This window comes from Primulina eburnea, chromosome 9, assembly GCF_022965805.1.
Source record: "Primulina eburnea isolate SZY01 chromosome 9, ASM2296580v1, whole genome shotgun sequence".
In the NCBI taxonomy this organism is placed as follows: Eukaryota; Viridiplantae; Streptophyta; class Magnoliopsida; order Lamiales; family Gesneriaceae; genus Primulina; species Primulina eburnea.
Window position 1 is genome coordinate 34,009,338 of NC_133109.1, and position 20,037 is coordinate 34,029,374.

General features: G+C 35.6%; 1 protein-coding gene across 2 annotated transcripts; it reads left to right on the forward strand.

Moving 5' to 3' along the window:
* Positions 1–257: 257 nt before the first annotated feature.
* Positions 258–17,863, forward strand: LOC140841950 (dynamin-like protein ARC5). Of its 2 annotated transcripts, none has more exons than XM_073209705.1 (17): positions 258–727; positions 1,311–1,475; positions 1,554–1,679; positions 2,758–2,979; positions 10,653–10,786; positions 10,867–10,959; positions 11,264–11,327; positions 11,649–11,697; positions 12,065–12,147; positions 12,756–12,913; positions 13,013–13,073; positions 13,462–13,524; positions 13,640–13,740; positions 14,537–14,594; positions 16,686–17,027; positions 17,296–17,460; positions 17,549–17,863. In XM_073209705.1, exons 1-17 carry the CDS (start codon positions 380–382, stop codon positions 17,624–17,626), a joined length of 2,310 nt encoding a protein of 769 aa, XP_073065806.1. In that variant the 5' UTR covers positions 258–379; the 3' UTR covers positions 17,627–17,863. The 2 variants fall into 2 exon arrangements, with proteins under 2 accessions (XP_073065806.1, XP_073065807.1); XM_073209706.1 differs by having other exon boundaries at positions 1,557–1,679.
* The last annotated feature ends 2,174 nt before the right edge of the window (positions 17,864–20,037 follow it).

A 20,037-nucleotide genomic window follows, 5' to 3' on the forward strand; every position in this document is an offset into this window, starting at 1 on the left:
GGTTTGGGCATTGTTATATGATAAGATGGATGATCAAGATTTGTCCATGTATATATAAGATCTACTATTTTTTTTTAAATTGTACGTTTGACAAGATCTTACCCGTTGAAATGAAGTGATGCTGTGTCCATATGATGTCATCTATCCTGATTCGACCAAACCCGGTTTGAGATTGATAGATTCCGACAAATATACAAAAATAAGACAATGGGCTGCTTATTATCCAACAGTTCAATGGAAAAGGATAAATAGAACACGCCAGAGGTCTAAAATATATTTTCAAAAAGCTCCAAACGACTTTCCGATAACAGTCTTCTCAGTCACACACTTCTCCTGCCCACCCGCAGTGGTGAGATACATACATACATACATACTGCAAATGGTGGAAAAAGACGAGAAAATCAACATTGGTAGGTCTGCCGAAATGGATGGAGGCCAGTGGAAGCTATACGAAGCTTACAATGAGCTCCATGGGCTGGCTCAGGAATTCTCCACTCCGTTCGACGCGCCGGCGGTCCTGGTGGTGGGCCACCAGACTGACGGGAAGAGCGCGCTTGTTGAGGCTCTTATGGGCTTTCAGTTCAACCATGTTGGTGGCGGAACCAAGACGCGTCGTCCCATTACCTTGCATATGAAGTTCAATCCCGATTGTGACACCCCGCTTTGCCACCTTCTATCGGATTCGGATCCTTCTGTTCCGCAAGAAAAATCCCTCCAAGAAGTTCAGGTATCCATGTTTCAGTATTTAATACTGACTCTAACAAAATGCAAAATACTTGTGCTAAAATGGGTGTAACAATTGGTTGTGAACTGGCGGGGACCAGTTTGTCAATCGGAGACATGGAAAGGTGATTTTTTTAGTATTTTTGACGATTCACTTGCTGTTTAGAAAAAAAAAATTATTATGCATGCATTTGAGTATTTTTTACGTCGTGGCTATCCATTGGAAGAACGAGTACGAAATGTTAATCTATGTCGAAGAATACTTTGATGGAAATAAACAATACGTGCACATTTTTCAGGCATCGTTGGCTTATTTCGAACTGAAATCGTGTGAAGTTCTCTCTTTTCCAGCCCTATATATTTTGGTTTAAGGGTGCAATAAATTGTTACATTCATCTTCTGTAGGGTATAACTTATTTCCTTCCATCTTTCAACATATATTGGAAGTTATGACCAAATCTTCAACAAAGCTTATCTGGGCATTTTTCTTCTTAATGAATACTTAACATTGTATTACCCGTAGTGCCTTTCATGTATAATTGCATATATTTTCAATATCAATGGATGTGATGATTGTCCTACTGCAGGCATACATTGAAGCTGAAAACATGAGGTTAGAGCGAGAACCTTCCCAGTTTTCCTCAAAAGAAATCATACTTAGAATAGAGTACAAGTATTGTCCGAACCTTACCATTATAGACACTCCTGGACTTGTTGCTCCAGCCCCAGCTCGAAAAAATCGGGGATTGCAGGTAAGATTCTAATTTCATCTCAGTTAGTTTCGCTTCGAGATCACATATCATCGTCTGAATGCTAAGAACCTTTTATAGCAAATTCAAGCTCGTGCTGTGGAGTCAATAGTGCGAAATAAGATGCAGCACAAGGAATTTATCATATTATGCCTTGAAGATTGTAGTGATTGGAGTAATGCCACAACACGGAGGGTAGTGATGCAAGTATGTTCATGTCTTGTTTATTTTGACAACTGCTTGAACAAAAAACTCTAGGACTCATCCGAACATACATACATTATGCATGAGTGCTGAACCATAGAATCGCCCTTGATGAAAACCGTCAGTTCGTATGGTACATGCTAACATGGTCATATACGTCTTATAGAAGCTTCTTTCTATTTATAGGCAGGGAAGTCCACATTCCATCAATATATACGCTTTAATCTTCTGAAGAGATATGGCTAAGAAAATATCTATGTAGGTTAAATTAATTCAATAGCCAAGAAATAATGAAATTCTCTTAGCTTGTTCACTATGTTTCCAAGTGAAAAAGAAATGTATCTTACATTATATTAGTTTACTCAGGGATTAGTGGATAGAAATGGATGTATAGGCTTTGATGGGTCTATAGGCTTTGATTTCTTAGGTCATAAGTAACAACTTTGATGAACTGTATTAGATAAGTTGAACTTGCTTAAGTACATCTACGGTTCTAAAAGAAAATTTGTATGGAAAGAGTCAAGGAAGTATAGAGTAATGTCGTTTTTGCTACACTATTAATTCAGGTGCCTGCATTAACCATAATATTATTGCCAAAAGTAGCTACCTGAGGTTTATTCTCATCATAAGGAGAAGAATTTGCTAGCAGTCGACTTCTTTCAGAGTTTGAGACTGTCCACCAGGCTATAGATCGCTAAGGACTTATGAATTATGCAGTTACCTTATTTTACAAGCCCCATCAGCTTATATGCTCCGTGTTTTTCACTAACAAATATTTTTAGAATCCTTTGCAGACTCAAAATTTTTATAAGAATCTTGAATGTATTCTTGTCATGAGGAAACATTTTCTGTTGCATGAATTTTAACTGACCTTGGAAGTTCCTGCATTATCAAATGAACAAGTGACTTAATTCTACTACGACCATATGAACAGATCCACAAACTTCAGTTAGATCATGAAGTACTTTGAACCGAAACAAGGACTCTCTTAAAAACTTGGGGATTGTGATGCCATTTGCTATTCAAAACTTTCAACTTTCTGTTCTGTAAATGATTAATTCCATCTTGCACTCTCATATAGATTGATCCTGAACTTTCAAGGACTGTGGTTGTCTCGACAAAGCTTGATACAAAAATCCCTCAGTTTGCACGGGCTTCAGACGTGGAAGTTTTTCTTTCACCACCTGCATGTACGCTTGATGGTTTCATGTTAGGGGATTCACCCTTTTTCACATCTGTGCCTTCCGGGAGAGTTGGATCTGGGCATGAATCAGTCTACAGCTCAAATGATGAGTTCAAACAGGTTAGACTCTATTCCTCTTGAGCCACATCATGTCCAATAGGAGAGACCCATTTCATTTGCCGGCATACATATGTTTATCTGCGGTGCTCTTCTATATTTTTTATTTCTTCGTAACTTTTTAATTCTACTGCTCTGCGAACATCGTTATTTGTGTAAGGTTTGCTCTCAGAAGATAATTTAGGCTACAAATTGCTATATGTAAGGAATTGTTGTGCAGGAAGTAAATTTAAACATTATAATGTGTGTATCAGAAGTTAGTGTTGTGTCTGGTGTTGTCAACACTGTACGCAACACGGCAGCGGAAGTTAAGTATTTAACACACAAATATAACTTTAATAAATTAACACCAGATTTAAATTATGCACAAGTACGAATACTTGTGCAATGCCTCATGGCAAAAAATTCACTAGAAAAATTATGTAAATCGTTTACACCAAAACAATACTAGTGAGAAAACAAAACCAAATTCCTTGACACACCAAGGATTAAAAATGCATCAAAACAAACAACATAAAAACTAGATGCATTAAATAAAAAAAGTGTGTTGCTTAAACCAAACGAAACCACTCTTCGATCAACACTCTGCGTCAGTGTTGTTCTTGAGTGTTGGCAACACCAATCGGCAACACTGTATATGCGAATCAATCACACAAAATCTTCAACACGAAAATCTTCAATATTTGAACTCTGTGTGTGTTCAGAGAAATCCAGCAGCTCTCCTACGCTGTAAAGTGATCTCCCGATCGCACGAAAACTTCTCACAAGGAAAGGCTCGGCTCTCGTATTTTTCTTCTAAGCAAGAACTCTTGTGCCGACCTTTATGTGCACTCTGAAAACTCCAACACCTCCTCTCCACAACAAAGTGATCACACGATCACACAAAAAACTGTAGAACAAATAAATGTTGGACTCTTCTGATTTTTCTATGTGAAAAGCACACTGTCTAACACACTGAAAAGCCTCTCTCACCAAAAGCCTCTTCTCTCTCTAAAGCCTTTTTTCTCTCTCTCTAAAAGCACTCTCAGAACCCCACTGTACGGCTGCAAGACTTCTCATATTTAAATAGATGGCTTGACCTAAAAGTTATTCAATAGAAGAGTCCTACAAAATATGGAAAACATATTTCCATTAGGGATAACACTCTTTTAAACATGGATAGAATATCTTGGAGATATAAATCATATTAAAAACAAATCATATAATATCTAGATATAAATCAATCAAGTTATTATCATCTAGAATTAAATCAAACAAGATCTCATAATCTACAAATAAGTAAACCAAGATATTATCATTTAAATTAAATCAAGCAAGATTTGATAATCTAGAAAGGCAAAATCATAAATTGATAATATCAATTTAGCAAAATAATAAAGGAATAAAATATTCCTTTCAATCTCCCCCTTTTTGCCTTTCTGGACAAAACATCCAAAAATGATAATCTTGGTTAGCATCGCAGTCAGTTAAACTCCCCCTGCATTGAAGTGTGTCTCCCCCTGAGTCAAAGTTCATCTCCCCCTGAATTAAACATGTTAGAACACTGGTGTTGTTGACAGTGTTGTCAACACCATCATTAGAACACCTGAAAACATAAGAAGTCATACGAATGAGAAATTCATTAATCATGTAAAGCAACCTAAAAAGAGCATTAAAGAAAGAGTATAAGTATTCATTCAAGCTCAGCAACTCCAGATACTCAGCATCATTCTTTTGCATTTTTGGTCCTCATACTCCCCCTTTTTGGCCAGAATGTAAGCCAAGTTTCAAAATCAGACTATAACAAAACATATATGCTCTTACACTAACAAAAACAATACACCGATTCAATCATTCAGCTCCCAAAAAAAACCCGCATGGTAAATGTAATATTTCCGAAATTTACCCAAAACACTCATAACGATTCTATCCCAAAATCAAACAGTAAAATTGATTCAAACTCGTGTTACGACGATTTCAAAAGAAAATCCAGTAAAACCCACGTCGATTATAACTCACTGACACAAGTATACACATAAATTCAAAATCTAGATAATCAAGGTTTTTATCAACTGTCATAGGTCAACACTGATATGTCACTGCACATGATGAATTCACGAAACAAAAGTCAATATGCATGTCCTAAATATGCCTCCAATATGATGAATTATCAAAATGTCAGGCAATGTATAAACTGTGCTATGACAGAACTTGGTGTTGGCAACACCTTCTGGCAACACCACCGAGTTTTATTCAAATTTCCAAAATTTTTTCCTTTGATTCAGAAATGGTAGCTCCCACACTAGAAGAACGGTCTTCAATGGACTCCCCTAGGTAGCTTTTTCCATTACTATTTTTACTTAGAAGTGGTAGCTCCCACACTAGAAGAACGGTCTTCAATGGACTCCTCTAGGTAGCTTTTTCCATTTTCTTCTAATTTTTTTTTATTTACCTCTTTTCTGTTTTTCTCCTTTTGCTCACATTTTCCAAGTCATCTTTTCACTTTAGACAAGATCACGATTTTCATGAGTGTCCTCAACTACTCAATGCCTTGGATTTGAGCAAAATCTATTTCTCAACATACGATTGGAAGTATGAACACTCAGGGGTACCTTTCAGAAATTTGGCTCCACTGTTCAGTCATTGCACAAATAAATAGGATGATTATGAATATGCAGTATGCCTAATATCCTAGTAATGGTCATGCAAAAACGAATGTTGTCTCTGGTGTTGGTAACACCACTGACAACACTGAACAAATGTTTTTAAAAGTACACACATGCTGAGAGATTTCCGAAGATTGGAGAATCTCTCAAAATCCAAAGGTTTCGTGAATATATCAGCCAGTTGATTCTCAGTCCTAACAAATTTCAGTCGAATTATGCCTTTTTTCAACCAAATCTCGAATAAAGTGACGTCTTATGTCTATGTGTTTTGTTCGAGAGTGTTGAACAAGATTCTTAGAAATGTCTATAACACTTGAGTTGTCACAATATACTATCATGCAATTGCTTAACTTGCAATCCAAGAAAGAAAGTTATTTTTCCTACCATGCTCATTTCGAATTGTGATGACATGCAATCCACAGAGTTATTCACAAGCATTTGAGATGAAGCACTGAAAATAATATCATCTACATACACTTGATAGATCAAAATATCACATTTCAGTTTTTGAATGAAAAGAGTTTTGTCAATCTCACCTCGTTTGAAGCTCAAGTTTATCAGATTGTCAGCTAACCTACTTTCAGTCCATACAAGGCCTTCTTCAATTTGTAGACATGATCCACGTGGTGAGAATCTTTAAATCCCTTAGGTTGACTGACATAGGCTTCCTCATTCAAAATGCCATTATTATTATTCTTGAGTTCAATTTGAGACACAAAACACGAGTGACTTACCTGGGAAAACGTGGAGCTCATGCAGATTAAACCAATCATTTTGCGGTAGTCCACCTTTTCTTTGTTTCTTGTTTGCACACCATCATGTAATTCACCAATGATTTGTGATGATGGATGATTCTTCTGAATCTTGCTGGGAATTTCTCTTTCACAATTAATCACCACATCATCATTATCATTGTTGTCATTATCCACAGTTTCTGTTCGGTTCAGAGGCGGTGTTGTGCTTGGTGTTGCCTCACTGGTCTCAACACCGGACTCAACACTGTTTCTGGTCAGTGCCTCACTTATAGCCAGCCATTCTTCTACATCAGCCTCCGGTGTTTTAACTGTTAGATCTGTAAAATCATCAAACACAACGTTAATTGATTCCATTGTAGTCCTAGTTCTCAGATTAAATACACGATAAGCACGGCCATTAGTAGAGTATCCAAGAAAGAGACATTTAACACTTTTTGAATCAAATTTAGCTAGATGATCTCTATCATTCAACACATAACCTACACATCCAAAAATATGAAAATATTTAAGGTTTGGTTTTCTTCCCATGATAATCTCATATGAGGTCATTGTAGAACCATTCCTTAAATAAACACGGTTGGAAATGTGACATGCCGTATTTAAAGCTTCGGCCCAAAAACATTTTGACACATTCTTAGAACTAAGCATGACCCGAGCCATTTCTAGGAGGGTTCGATTTTTCCTTTCAGCTATGCCGATTTTTTGAGGGGTCTTCGGAGATGAATATTCATGACTGATACATTTCTTATGACACAAAGAAACAAAATGAGAATTTTCGAACTCCTCACCATGATCGGTTCTTATTTTAACCACCCTTATATCAAACAGATTTGTTATCCTAGCATTCAACTTCTTAAAAGCATCAAATGTATCAGATTTTTCTCTAAGAAAACTTACCCAAGTAAAATGCGAAAAATCATCAACACAAACAAACGAATATTTCTTACCACCCAAGCTCTCAATATCCATTGGACCCAGTATATCCATATGCAAAAGTTCAAGGCACTGTGTTGTCCCAAAGTGTTGCAACACCGGGTGCGCAACACGGGTTTGTTTACTTTTCTGGCATGGACCACAGACATACACAACACCTAAATTTAAATTGGGCATACCTCTCACAGCATCAAACTTACGCAGATTCTTCAAGGTATTGATACTCACGTGTCCTAGTTTTTGATGCCATATGTCTAAATCACTCACCTTGGCACTTCGGCAACCATCACCTTCTCCCAATTGATAACAATTGTCCGCTGAACGAGTACCTGACATTACACAAACATTGGCATCATTAAAAACTTCACAATTATTTTTATTGAACTTAACATGTAAATCATCATCACAAAGTTGACTTATGCTTATTAAGTTTGAGTTAAGTCCTTCAACATGTAGAACATTATGAAGTTCAGGAAGCCCATCAACATTCAGGGTTCCTTTGCCTACAATTCTTCCTTTGGAACCACCACCATAAGTTACACACCCACTTTTTACTTCAACATAATCCGTGAGGCGTTCTTTAGATCCTGTGATGTGGTGTGAGCACCCACTGTCAAAGTACCATGCACCTGCAATGTTAGTTTTTAAAGAAGTATAAATGATATTGCATCGAATAACAGTTTTAGGTACCCAAACTTTTCTTGTGGAAGATTTCTTGACTGCGGTGTTGCGCCTGGTGTTGGACAACACTGTGGGCAACACCCGATTTGATTTCCAATTTAGGTAGTCGTCTATTAGTTTGTAGCAGAAAGGTCTGATGTGCCCAGGCTTATAGCAGTAGTGGCAGATAAAATGTCGCTTTCTTTGCTTTGGTTTGGAAGTTGACACTGGTTTCTTGATTTGTGATATCTTCACTGGAGGATCAACTTTCAAAGGAGATGAAGAAGCTCTATTTTGTTTCGGCCTTTGTTCCGATGCTAGCTTTGAGATTTGCAGATTCTCCATAGGAGGGTTCACTGTTAAGGGGACAGAGCGGTCTTCGCTTGCCTTTACAAACATGGTTGATTTTGATTTAGAATTGGAAGTTTTCACCATGTTCATATGTGCTTTCAACATATCCAAGACCAGTTCTGTTGTCCTTTCCCATAGTTAGCATCGAGTCAAGTTTTGACGAACTTGAGTTGAATTTTGCAAGAGTCTTTGATGCCTTCTCAAGCTCCTCCTTGACTTTGCACAATTCAAGATCATTCTTGCTAAGCACAACTTCAAGTCGAGACACAGATTCTTTCAGATCAGCATTATCCTTAGAGAGGATTGAATTTATTTTATTTCTTTTGATCCAATCTTCGTATAGCTCCTCATACATAGCCTGCACACATTCAAATGTGAGTTCATCAGAATCAGTATCCTGGATTTCATGATTACCTGAGTCACCGTGAGATTTAGCATTGAGACACAAGGTTTTTGAAGTGGTGTTGCGGCCCGGTGTTGCAACACCAGAGGCAACACCGTGCGGGTTGACTTGCAGCCAGCATTTTTCCTTCAAAACAGCAGTGTTTGTAGAGAGTACGTCCATTGAGATTCTGTAAAATTTCCTGCAAACAAAAACAACAATAAACCAGAATCAATCACTTAGTGTATCAAGCGTTGGCTCTGATACCACTTGTAAGGAATTGTTGTGCAGGAAGTAAATTTAAACATTATAATGTGTGTATCAGAAGTTAGTGTTGTGTCCGGTGTTGTCAACACTGTACGCAACACGGCAGCGGAAGTTAAGTATTTAACACACAAATATAACTTTAATAAATTAACACCAGATTTAAATTATGCACAAGTACGAATACTTGTGCAATGCCTCATGGCAAAAAATTCACTAGAAAAATTATGTAAATCGTTTACACCAAAACAATACTAGTGAGAAAACAAAACCAAATTCCTTGACACACCAAGGATTAAAATGCATCAAAACAAACAACATAAAAACTAGATGCATTAAATAAAAAAAGTGTGTTGCTTAAACCAAACGAAACCACTCTTCGATCAACACTCTGCGTCAGTGTTGTTCTTGAGTGTTGGCAACACCAATCGGCAACACTGTATATGCGAATCAATCACACAAAATCTTCAACACGAAAATCTTCAATATTTGAACTCTGTGTGTGTTCAGAGAAATCCAGCAGCTCTCCTACGCTGTAAAGTGATCTCCCGATCGCACGAAAACTTCTCACAAGGAAAGGCTCGGCTCTCGTATTTTTCTTCTAAGCAAGAACTCTTGTGCCGACCTTTATGTGCACTCTGAAAACTCCAACACCTCCTCTCCACAACAAAGTGATCACACGATCACACAAAAAACTGTAGAACAAATAAATGTTGGACTCTTCTGATTTTTCTATGTGAAAAGCACACTGTCCAACACACTGAAAAGCCTCTCTCACCAAAAGCCTCTTCTCTCTCTAAAGCCTTTTTTCTCTCTCTCTAAAAGCACTCTCAGAACCCCACTGTACGGCTGCAAGACTTCTCATATTTAAATAGATGGCTTGACCTAAAAGTTATTCAATAGAAGAGTCCTACAAAATATGGAAAACATATTTCCATTAGGGATAACACTCTTTTAAACATGGATAGAATATCTTGGAGATATAAATCATATTAAAAACAAATCATATAATATCTAGATATAAATCAATCAAGTTATTATCATCTAGAATTAAATCAAACAAGATCTCATAATCTACAAATAAGTAAACCAAGATATTATCATTTAAATTAAATCAAGCAAGATTTGATAATCTAGAAAGGCAAAATCATAAATTGATAATATCAATTTAGCAAAATAATAAAGGAATAAAATATTCCTTTCACTATACTTTGTAAATTGCAGTTTTGTTTAACTGGTCAGGGTGAGGCAGATTCAGTCACAATTTGCAAAAACTTTAAGTTAGTTCATTCCAAGTAACAGTTTACAGAAATTGGCATTGGTCTTATCTCGAGGCCTGTGTTTTCTATCCCAAGTTCATATTTAGTTATGACTGGTCTCAAACCTTTATATCCAGTCAATCAATACAAAAAAAATATCTTTAAGAATCTAAAGGATTTATGAGTATTCTTCAGGACTACTGATGATTCCCCCTTGGTTAAAACCTATGCATTCTAGGGCTTCTGTCAGACATCATCATACTTGACAAAGTGATCAATAGTGTTTTAGAAACGGCCCATTTTAATAATGTAAGTGTAACCACCTACAACCTTCAGCATTGTGGAGTGCACTGCCTATGTTTTAATGATGCAATTTCTTTCTTGCCAATATGGATTGAAAATTAATCTTCTCCTTATTCTTTGTCAGGCTATATCATTGAGGGAGATAGAAGATATAATAGTTTTGGAGGAAAAGTTAGGCAGGACACTTTCAAAACCTGAAAGAAGCAGAATTGGTGTTAGCAGCCTTCGGTTATTCTTGGAGGAGTTGCTGCAGAGAAGGTATACAGTGTACATATTGCCGCATATGAGTGACCATTAATGCTGTAACTTACTGTTCTGTGATCTTCATGTATTTTAAGGTATATGGACAGTGTACCACTGATCATTCAACTTCTTGAAAAAGAGTATCGAAGCACAACAAAGAAGCTAAACGACACAAATCAGGAACTAAGGTTTGAAGTTTCCTCAGAACATAGGATATTAATTTTTTTAAAATATTTTAGCGGTGAACGTCAGCAGAAGAGTACTTTCTTGGTGATTCTATTCAACCTACATTGCAAAATCAGTAGAAGTAGGAAAATTTTGTTTTCGTCACTTTTAAAATTTTCTCTGAAGTCTCGGTTGAAATTTGTGTTTCTGTTGATGGCCTATTTGCTTGTTTGGTTTCTGTTTCTTCTTTATCACATTAAACGGAAATGACTTGTGTGACATTTGGCCTTTCGAATTGAGTTGTTGTTGCTGTTGGCCTTTCCCCAGCACTTTGGATGAAGTAAAGCTCAAAGAGAAAGGAAGAGCTTTCCACGATCTTTTCTTGACCAAGGTGAAATATATATTTGGAGTTTTAACTTTTAACTATTATTAATTTTCAAGCACCGTCCCTAGTAGAAATTGACAGATAAACAAGCTAAGCTTGCCGCCATATATAACATATTCACTGGCATATTTGCCACCAGACTGCACCTCTTTTTGCATGAACTTTGCTAGCTTTTAAAAATAATCTGGCTGATCATTTACATTTTATTTTTTGGCATAATTTATTTATATCTTGAGATAGTTGATTGTTTGTTTTCCTACTAACCAGTATGAAATATTCATCTTTGCCTTTGAAGCTTCCATGTCTGATTATATTTTTATTGCTCAGTTATCACTTCTGCTGAAAGGAGCGGTTGTTGCTCCACCGGATAAATTTGGTAACTCTTTGTGACCACTCAATAGTTCGGCAAAGAGAAAACATCATCCATGTTATTCACAATTTCAACCATATAATCTAGTTTTAGTCTTGTTATAGATAGTTCCTGTTTTGTTGTGCCCATATTCATTTTCATTGTCATGTTCACTTCTATTCGCCTCTCTATATCATGTTTGGTTCATTACGTTGATTTTCATATGATGTTTTCAATTGTAAAATGTCATCCTTTTGATTCATGTAAATGATTACGGGGCATCTATCAACAGGTCACCGTAGTTGGATTGGATAAACAACCATAATGCGTGGATTATTTTATGCACTAGATTTCTTTCTAATATATTGGTAGCTCAACTCTGTTCATTCTACAGGTGAAACGCTACAAGATGAGAGGGTCAATGGAGGATCATTTATTGGCTCTGATGGCCTTCAGTTGCCTCAGAAGTTAATACCTGTAAGTAGCTGTGTATTTTGCAAATGTGAATCCTTTTCCTCCATGCATCTTCGTGTTTTGTGTATGAAAAAGAAATGCGGAATGCATTTATCACGATTCCTTTCTTTCCACGCCAGTTTTTCTATTTATTTTGGGTTATGATTTTCCCTCTTGTTCTGTTCTCATGGAAATTGTTGAAAGGAGCATGCTTACTTATGCATGCCATCGAGTATATGTTTTTGTTTTAGAAACTATTCTCCCTCACATTTGATGTATGTGCAATTTAATTGTATTTTTCCAAGTTGAAGCTGTTCGTCAACACTTAAAAAAAGGTTTTACATTGGGTATTTTATCCTCTCCATAAGGATTGAAAGAGTCTTTATCTTTTAAGAAGTTTAATTTTTCGTAATTTAAGAATCTGATTTTATGCTTTGTTAGTTATCCGCTTTTGGCCATAAGTGTCATAATCATCTTGCCTGCTGATAGTTTTATGGTTGCGATTTTATTTATTCTTGCTTCCAATAACATTAATTAGATTCCTATATTTTTTTTTACCGATTGCTGCCATGGGATCGAGTGATGTTCTTCTGCGTTCTCACAGGAGTTTTATTTATGTTGTTGCTGTTCAGAATGCAGGAATGCGTCTTTATGGAGGTGCTCAATATCATCGTGCAATGGCGGAGTTTCGTTTTGTTGTTGGGGGAATCAAATGTCCTCCTGTTACACGTGAAGAAATTGTCAATGCATGTGGAGTTGAGGACATCCATGATGGAACAAACTATTCCAGGTATTAATTGTTTATAGCTGTGTCCAATTAATTATTCTGGTCAGTCTTTCTCAATATATTTGTTACTTAATCTATATTATTTCACATTTGGGATATTAGGACAGCTTGTGTCATCGCTGTTGCGAAGGCTCGTGATACTTTTGAACCTTTTCTCCATCAGGTGATGAATTCAATGCCTTTTATAACTGTATTTCCACCTTTACATTACGGCATTTTGTCGGTTGCTAATAAAAACTAAAGATTTTTTCATGTATAAACTTGTATTTCAAAAATCAAGTGCCGAGATTGAGCAATGCACTGTCACTCTTACTGGATGAAAACCATACTAGAGGAGCCTATTCGTAAAAGTTTGTGGTTTTTGACATTGAATTGAAAGGCTTTGTTTTCACCTCATGAATCCATTTTGTTTCTTGTCAGTGAACTATTGGGACCTGTTAATTTTGATCACCCCCTTACCCTCTGGCCGTACATTGACTTGAGTGTTTTCCATAACGAATATTGCTTTCTAGATATACCAAATTTAAAGTTCGTTGTTTTCTGTGCACCAGTTGGGTGCTAGACTGCTACACATTCTAAAGAGAATGCTTCCCATCTCAGTTTTTCTTCTCCAGGTAAGCTTTGTAGTTTGTATGTTGCTGGTTTCACGATAACTCCCTTTTTGAACTTGAGCCAGCTGGTGTTATTTATTTGTTTCTTACCACTTATACTTTTTTTGATTTCCAACAGAAAGATGGTGAATATTTGAGTGACCATGAAGTTTTTCTGAAGCGTGTTTCTGCTGCCTTCAACAACTTTGCTGAATCAACTGAACATTCATGCAATGAAAAGTTAGTATAACAGCCTTGACGTTTCATGTTCTCATGAACTGATTGTAACAACTGTGGCTTTTCCAAGTGATCATGGAACCTTGAGTTAATTCAGATGCTCTTCCTTTAGCTACTGTGTTATATTTGTGTATATGGAGCAATATTTTGTTGTTTTTATTACTTTAAACAACATATACAAAAGTTATTCTACTTAATTTTATCAAATGGGTACATACGTTTGATGAAAATTAATCTTTTCCTTTAAATTGTTTATATTTTAGTTTTCAAGCATGGAAACCCATTTGTTTTTTTTCTGGTATACAAAGGAGGCACTTACCTATATATGTTGCACAGAAAGAAAGTGCACAGTTTAGCTAATAAAGGTTGTTCTTCTCTCAAAAAACTGATGATTTCTGTGGATCTCCTTCTGTTTCGAGCTTTGTTAAAGCTTGTGTTTTTCATGTGACTGAAAATATATGCTGGGACCCTATATTTCAATTGTACCATAAACAACGAGCTATAAAAGAATAAAAAATTATAACAGTTAATTAAATATATGGTTCGTGCTTCAATGCAGTCTTACAATTTTTATGATTTCTCATTTAAACATCTATGTAGCAATGGACTGTTTTCATTGCGTTGATCCTATAGCCTTGACAACTTCTCGACACGAAAAAAGTAGAGTATTAGTACTTGGGCATTGTTTTGTTCCTGACTTCCTGCATAAGTAGTAGAATTTGAATTCCATTGATATCATTTTGTTGTCAATTTACTCATTTATAGGATTTATACTGATGTTTCATTTCAAATATTGCAGGTGTTTGGAGGACCTAGTAAGCACCACTCGTTATGTTTCGTGGTCTCTCCACAATAAGGTAGTGATGTTGCCATTTGAATTTATTAATGAATTTTTCTTTCCGTTCCTTGTTTGGTCACTTATCTTTTCAACATGCTGCAGAGTTTAAGACTTTTAGTGAATCACGTGTTTCCTAATTCCTGTCTTGAGAGTGGATGCTGAATATCTTTTTAAAGGGTCTGTTTGTTATGGCATATGAATAATATTATGTTTTATGGGTTTTTATTAAAATTAATTTAAATTTAAAATTTTTTTTCAAAAATAATTGAAAAAAAAAAACCATTTCAAAACTACTGCAATCCGCGCTTACGGAGCGCGGACGCTGCACACGTGGATCAGCGTCCGCGCTCCGTAAGCACGGACGATGGTCTATGTCAGCAGCAGATAATATTAGCGACGGAAAATATATATAAACCGTCGCAATTGAGCGACGGTTTTTACAACCGTCGCTAAATCGTCGCTAATAGTTCCGATAGTTTATAAACCGCCGCTGCAATGGAATCCGCGACGGCTTAAACAACTGTCGCTAAGTTAGCGACGGTTAAACCGTCGCTAAATGCATCAGAAACCGTCGCTAAATGCACATAATTTTAAAAGAGAATTTGCACGGTGCGAAAAGCTATTTTTGTCGCAGTGAAGACAGAGGAAAAAAAAGACAAGAATCATAATTGGGGTGTTCATCGGTCGTTTTTTTTTTTTATTTCGGTCTTAAAAATATATGATCCGATATCCGAATCATTTTTCTTCATATCGGTTCGGTTTTCTATCAAAACGGTTCGGTTAGTTGGGTCGGTTAATTCGATTTTGATATAATTATTTAAATTAATAATATAAATATATTTTAAAATATAATATGTTAACTTTCTACATGTTTTCTTAGTAAAATCTTTAAATATAAGGTCTAAACTAATTAAGACTAGTTTTAATTATAATCTCATTATAATCCCGATCGACGATCCAATTATAATTAAAACTAGTTTTAATTAATTTAGACCTTATATTTAAAGATTTTACTAAGAAAACATGTAGAAAGTTAACATATTATATTTTAAAATATATTTATATTATTAATTTAAATAATTATATCAAAATCGAATTAACCGACCCAACTAACCGAACCTGTTTTGATAGAAAACCGAACCGATATGAAGAAAAATGATTCGGATATCGGATCATATATTTTTAAAACCGAAATAAAAAAAAAAACCGACCGATGAACATCCCAATTTCTTGTCTTTTTTTTCCTCTGTCTTCACTGCGACAAAAATAGCTTTTCGCACCGTGCAAATTCTCTTTTAAAATTATGTGCATTTAGCGACGGTTTGGGATTGCAGTTTAACCGTCGCTAACTTAGCGGCGGTTGTTTAAACCGTCGCGGATTCCATTACAGCGGCGGTTTATAAACTGTCGCAACTATTAGCGACGGTTTAGCGACGGTTGTAAAAACCGCCGCTCAATTGCGACGGTTTATATATATTTTCCGTCGCTAATATTATTTGCTGCTGACATAGACCATCGTCCGTGCTTACGGAGCGCGGACGCTGATCCACGTATGCAGCGTCCGCGCTCCGTAAGCGCGGATTGCAGTAGTTTTGAAATGGTTTTTTTTTTCAATTAGTTTTGAAAAAAAATTTTAATTTAAATTAATTTTAATAAAAACCCTATGTTTTATGTATTTTCTTTTTCAATTCGAAGGTTCAGGTCTTGGTTGAGGTGCGAGTCATGTGACATTAATATCTTTGGTGCATATGTATCCCCACTCGATGAAAACTCAATTTATAGACATTTATATGAAATGAAGCGACCACAGTCCTAAATGCTTTAGGATAGTGAGTGATTGACATTAACAAGTCACTAAATATATTTTGGGAATTGGAAGTATTCGTGCTCTTTCCTTGTTTTTTGCCTAGAGGGAGCTGTGGTGGAATGGGGATTGACCATTGTTGCCCCTGCTTACTTTGGCCTATCTGGATTTGAGAGTCTATTGATGGAAAATATGAAAGTTATTTATGATACATCAGATAAGCAAAACATGTCTGTAATTTGTAAATATTGCTCCTTATTTGTTTTCATATTCTTAGCTATCTGTCTGCACACTATTACATTGCAGAATCGAGCTGGATTACGTCAGTTCTTGGACTCGTTTGGTGGAGCGGAGCAGTCTACCGCTGGTGTTCATTCCGCCAATTCGTTTTCTGAATTATCATCTGGATCTGTAGCCAATGGTAAGCTAGAGAATAAGTCGAAGTCAGATGTAAAACTCAACCATTTGGCTTCTGGAAATGATTCTGCAACTAGTATTGCAACAACCGAGACAAGGCTGGCTGACCTTCTGGATAGCACACTATGGAACAGAAGGCTTGCTCCTTCCTCTGAACGGATTGTTTATGCATTAGTTCAACAAATTTTTCATGGGATCAGAGAATATTTTCTTGCATCCGCAGAACTAAAGGTTTATAAACTTGCATACCCTTTTCTTGATTTAAATTTGCATACTGCAGTGTCATTTGACTTGCCCATGGTGAACTATGCCACATTATTTTTTTGCACTCTCGTATAATTATCTTGGTTGCTGTAACCACGGCTTCAAAAAAGTTCACTTGATAACACATTGATTCACTCGAGGTGGTTGTCCTTAACATGTGTATGCAAACTGGCCATCCAGAATAGGATTAGACTGTAATTTTACGGACTCCTTAACCATGGCTTCTTTCTTGCAGTTCAACTGTTTTCTTCTAATGCCCGTTGTTGACAAGTTACCTGCACTTCTACGGGACGATTTAGAATCTGCATTTGAAGATGATTTAGATAATGTTTTCAACATCACCAGTTTACGACATTCACTGGGACAGCGAAAGAGAGAAACAGAAATCGAGCTCAAAAGGGTATTTTCCTGTCATAATTTCTCATGTGTCTTTAAATGCTTGTTTCTTATTTTATTGTTGTTTTGTTAAATTGTCATATGCTCTGCAGATACACCGGCTTAAGGAGAAATTCAGACAAATTCATGAACAGCTTAATTCAAACCAAGTCATGTCGTCGAGGTCATAGCATGGTCCGTAACAGTCAGTCAGTCGTCTTTTTCCTCTTTTGTTTTGCAAGATCGATTCTAAATGTTATACTCTTTTGTGAAAATGTTGATAATGATTCTGTTAAAATAATAATAATCCTCTAAAGATGAAGGAATTTCGCCAGCATTGTGATTTGCAGAATTTCCAGTTACAAGTTGTTTGAAATGTTGGAATCTCGATTTGTTGCAAGTCTTTTCGCTGGATCTTCCTTTGTTTGCTTTTGTATTGTTTCTATGTAACTTCACTTAATTTTTGTTTGTTGATGTCAGAATGAATGACCATCGCTCATTACTCCTTTTTAGCTCAATTTGCAATTTTTTTTGACACGGGAAGATTTGTTAGTTATCCCAAATAAGTTTACATGAGGGTCGTATATATAGAGGGGATGTGTTAACATGGCATCAAAGTCCAGGTTCCAGGTTTCAGAATCAAGTTCAACCGTTATGTGTTTTTATTATAAACAATTGGGACGTGAAAAAAATGCACATGAACCTTGGATATCACAGAGTAAATTACTTTGGGTCTGTGTTTTCTTGTATGTATTTTGTATTTTGTATTTTCTCATCTGATTTATTTAGTCTTCAACCAGTAAATTATTATTAATTTTTTTTAGTAAAATACGGATTTGATTGTCCATCAAATTGTACCAACTTTGGACAAAAAATGAGTTTTCCTACGTCAAACCGAAACTTGACAGCAGGTAATCTCGTAAGCCCTCAGGCCGACTGTTCATATTCCGGCAGCTCCAAGCAAGCAACTGTGATCCTCATGCCACAAATCATTGACCCCATTATATATACCTTGAAGCCAAAGCTTTATGAATCCATTAATTATTAATTGAAAACAAAAAAAAGTCGAGTCCACTCTTCAACAAAAGCTTGAATTTTACTGTTTCTGAATATATGTCGATCCCCCACAAAAAAGTAAAATATTTAATGATTAGGTATTATTTATTTAAAAACAATTAAAAATTTCCTTTTTATTATAAAGAAATGTTTGGCCCAAGTCAAAAATTACATATAAAAATATTGACAAAAACTTGTGTGACACGGTCTCACGGGTCGTATTTTTTGAGCTAGATCTCTTATTTGGGTTATCCATGAAAAAATATTACTTTTTATGATAAAAATATTACTTTTCATTGTTAATATCGGTAAGGTTGACCCGTCTCACAGATAAAGTTTCGTGACACCATCTCACAACAGACTCACTCAAAAATATTTGATAAAAGGTAGGGATACGACTGTTTTGTTCCATTGATAAAATGGACCCCTCCACCTAAGTTGCTTAAGATCTTCTCAATTGCTTAGTTTTAATCCATTTTATCAATTTATTTAATTATTTTGGTTAATATAATCCAATTTTCATTATTGGACTTGTGACAGATCATGGCTATCCACTAATTACTAATCAGCAACATGGGAAACCAAACTGAATAGGTAAAAAGGGTAAAACGACTAATTCTTATGCCACAAAGAATCTGTCAGGGGCTCCTCATTTTATAATTTGCAATTCAAGTGACACAAACCATGTCAATGTAATTTTTTTTATCAATCGACATGATCGATTCGATGACGAAGAATTTAGATCTCGAATAGAAATTTGAAAATATCAAGATAAACGATTCGACTTCAATAGCAATCGGAGTTTTTTTTAAGTTCAATTCCTACTTATTCTGATCATATTTCATGTAAGTTTTGAAGGTATGCATTGACTAATAATTGTGTAAAAGGAAACAAGATTTTATCCAAAGTAACTCAATTTAACCACGGCATAATCATAATCCTTTCTATTTCGGAATGGTGATTGATTGATATCGATCATATTTACATTTCACATCATGGATGATACTTTGGTAATAATGCCACGTTTCTGGAAACTTCGTGCCTGAAAAAGATAAGCACAAATTTTGTGGATTCTGTTCTAGAAAATGACCACTTTTTTTATCAAGAAAAAGGATATATTCAATTTTTTTTTTTGGTAGATATCTGAATTCAATTTCAAGTAATAGCCAAAATCCTCAAACCCCGTATAATCATAAAAAATCTAATTGTCTCTCCACTTTAATTTGAATTAAATATATTCTCTTAAATTATTATTGTGAATATCAGTAGAGTTGATCCGTCTCACAAATTAAGATCCATGAGACGGTCTCAAATGAGACTCAATCCTTGAATTTTAAGATCAAAGAAAGTCATTGGTACGAGTTGTATGACTTATGATCAGATAGTGAAATAAATTAAATAAAATTATTTAAAAACTTACACTATAAAATATCACAGATTATTATTATTATTATCTTTTTTTAAAAAAAAAATAGAAATTCCAAAATTACTCGTTTTATCATTATTCGAAAATAAATTCTCGAGTTTGAAGTACTGAAACAGTAGG